Raw genomic sequence first — 3,126 nt, 5'->3', positions numbered from 1 at the left:
GTGTGTGTGTGTGTGTGTGTGATCTGTGCATATAGCTTATAGATAGGGCGACAAACGAGGTGCCCCCATCATTCATGATCATGATCCAGATTGTATCTCTCCCCATCTCTCCCCATCTCTCTCCATATCTCTCCCTCCATCTTTCTCAATCTCATTCTTTCTCTTCATCTCTCACTCACTCGTCTTATCTCTGTCTTTTACTCGCTCGCTCTCTTTCTTTCTCTCTCAGTCTCTCGCCATCCGACCTGCCCACCTGTCCGACTGCCTGCCTGCTTCTACCTGTCTACATTTCTGCTTGCTTTCCCGCCTGCCTGCCTGCCCGTCTACCTATCTACCTGTGTCTACCTACCCGGCTGCCGGCCTGCCCGCCTGCCTGCATGCCCGCCTGCCTGCCTGCCTGCCTGCCTGCCTGCCTACCTATCTACCTATCTGCTTACCCGACTGCCTACCTGTCTACCTATCTACCTATCTGCTTACCCGACTGCCTACCTGTCTACCTATCTACCTATCTGCTTACCCGACTGCCTGCCTGTCTACATATCTACCTATCTGCCTACCCGGCTGCCCGCCTGCCCGCCTGCCCGCCTGCCGTACTGCCTGCTTATATACGGGACAGCCTGCATGGTCGTGGTTTAATATCCAGCTGACACTGCGCGAAAACCGCCCGTCTCCTCTCTCTCTCGTAATTTTCTGCCGGAGTGAACACTCGGAATTGGCCAATTTTGATGCCAATTTGCCAACCCTATTGTGGCAGTAAGGCCGTTTTATGGCGTATTAAATCTCGGACCGAGAGGCCTGCGTGATCAGATACGTGATTTACAGTATTTATAGGCATTGCAGTCATATTAATTTCTTGCGCGCAAACGCGGCAGGCGATATACGAACGCGAAGCTCGTAATCTTGCGGCACTATTTCGCGTGTTTTCCGTGTATAAATCCGCGCCGCGCACAGCCGGGCGGCGCCACCCCGCACCGCTGAACATATGGGCGAGAGAAGACTGCCTATATATGGGGCTATAAAATAAACCTATATATCGTAGGGCGGTTAAAAGACGATCAGTGTCACTAGTAGTCGATAGGAGTGTGTGCCGGATTCATGCACGCGCGGGGAGGGAGCAGTCGAATCAACTCTCGGCGAATGTCTGGTTAGATTTATCTGTGTAGCCCCTCGAATTTATTTGGACGTAACGATAAATTTATTTGGATGTAACCGTAAATATATTTGGAGGACAGCTTAAATTTATTTGGATGTAGGCACATTTCAAGGTTCTCGTTTTGACATCACCGCACATGAAAAAGACCGCGATTTTTTCCACGTAACAAGATTCCATTCCCATAGGAAACATGCAGACACGATGTGAGAAATCCTAGCGCAGATATAGCAATATGATATACGATATCCATCGAAATACGAGGCTGGGTAGATCACGGTGATCACCTCGCTCTAATTTTCTACGAAGGTTTGTCCAGCATCAGCCGACGTGTACGAACTACCAGATTCCACTTTACACTTATTATATATGACGCCAGCGTAGCATCGGTTGTTTTTCCAATCTAAGAAAGGGTTAAACACGATATTCACCTATCGATTCACATTAAAAACATCGGCTCACGTCTTCGAAGTCATTACCGGAATGCGAATCCGATAGAGGTCGCGCGCGTCGCACTTATCTCTTCTCAAATTCGAATCATCTTGCGAGAGCAGGCGCGCGCACGAGTGCACGCTCGACCGGAGTTTGGTCGGAGGACGTGTATCAGTATAATCCGGCCCCTGGAGAGCCGTCACTTCCACGGATGGTAGACGGATAGCTGCATGGCTGTCGCCGCGTCTTTCTGTCATGCGCGGAGGCCATATTGAGGTGTGGGCTAGTCATTATACTATTATTATTATTATTATTATTATTATTATTATTATTATTATTATTATTACTACGGGATACACGATAATTACATGCTAGTAATACTTTAGCGCAACTATGAGAGCGTAACCGGAGTAGTAGATGCCTATTGTTCCGCAGCAGAAGCCGAGAAAGATGATGAAAGCGTCGAACATCACCGTCAGCCATCCGAGCGTGTTCCATTTTAGCCGCATGTGGAAGTAGCACGGCCAGACGAACGACAGCATCGTTCCCGTAAAGCTACCGATGAGTCCCATCAGGATGGCGAAGTGCGGCACGGACACGGCCATGACGAGCGTGAAGACGACGAGTAGGATGCGCAGAGAGATTGCCCAGATCTTATAGGCGCCGTCGTCGCGGTAGCAGGACGGGAAGCACGTGCCAGCCTTCTCGTTGAAGAGCGCCGTCTCGAGCAGTTCGGCTGCGGCGTAGAACGGCAGCGGGTAGGAGAGCAGCGCCTTGACAACGAGAATCATGTTGACGACGGCCTTAAAGCTCGGCGTCGGAAGATTGTTCGTGATCACCTCCTGCGTCGCGAAGCCGAACGTGAGGAAGCCGAGCCAGCCGAAGCCGGCCTTGAAGATGGCCGCGGCGACGTGGCTGACGTTGAGCATGCACGTGAAACGGTCCGGACGCGTCATGTTGCCCTCGAGCGTCGGCAGGAAGATCTGCGACGTGTAGCTGAAGACGACGATGCCGAGCGCGATCGGGAACGTCCAGATGTCGATGCTCACCTTCACGCTGCTCCAGTCCCACTCGCCGGCGCGCGAGAAGCAGTAGCCGAGGATGATGATGTTGATGACGAGATGCACCATGCTGCACCAGAAGCTCAGCCACGAGACGGCGCCGAGGTGCTTGAGGAAGGCGCAGGGCAGCAGCAGCGTGCAAGCGATCGTCATCCACGAGGCGATGCCGATCGAGCTGTCCGGGAAGCTGCCGATCATCAAGTCGCCGCACAGCACCACGTACAGAATGCACGTCATCAGCAACTCGATGATCTGCGCGATGTTGACGATGCGACTGCCGACGCGCTTGCCCCACGCGACCTCGGCGATGGCGACGTAGCTGTCGCGCACGCGGTGCTTGACGCCGTACTGGTCTTCCTCGTACAGACAGTCGACGAGGATCTTGCCCGTGTGGCAGCAGATGTACGAGACGCCGACCATCGCGAAGATGCCCCAGTAGCCGCCGTGCAGTACGGCGTAAGGAAGACTGACGATGAACATGCC

General features: G+C 53.0%; 1 protein-coding gene across 1 annotated transcript in view; it reads right to left on the bottom strand.

Annotated features, from left to right (window-relative positions):
- Nucleotides 1–1,895: 1,895 nt before the first annotated feature.
- Nucleotides 1,896–3,126, bottom strand: part of LOC106814438 (vesicular inhibitory amino acid transporter-like) — a 63,652-nt gene continuing 62,421 nt past the window's right edge. Inside the window, exon 2 of the mRNA XM_014818758.1 lies at nt 1,896–3,126. Within this exon, the coding sequence (XP_014674244.1) occupies nt 1,954–3,126 (1,173 nt within the window). The 3' untranslated portion in view covers nt 1,896–1,953.

This window comes from Priapulus caudatus, unplaced genomic scaffold, assembly GCF_000485595.1.
Source record: "Priapulus caudatus unplaced genomic scaffold, Priapulus_caudatus-5.0.1 Scaffold26, whole genome shotgun sequence".
NCBI lineage: Eukaryota > Metazoa > Priapulida > Priapulimorpha > Priapulimorphida > Priapulidae > Priapulus > Priapulus caudatus.
This window is presented reverse-complemented; position numbering and strand designations above follow the sequence as displayed.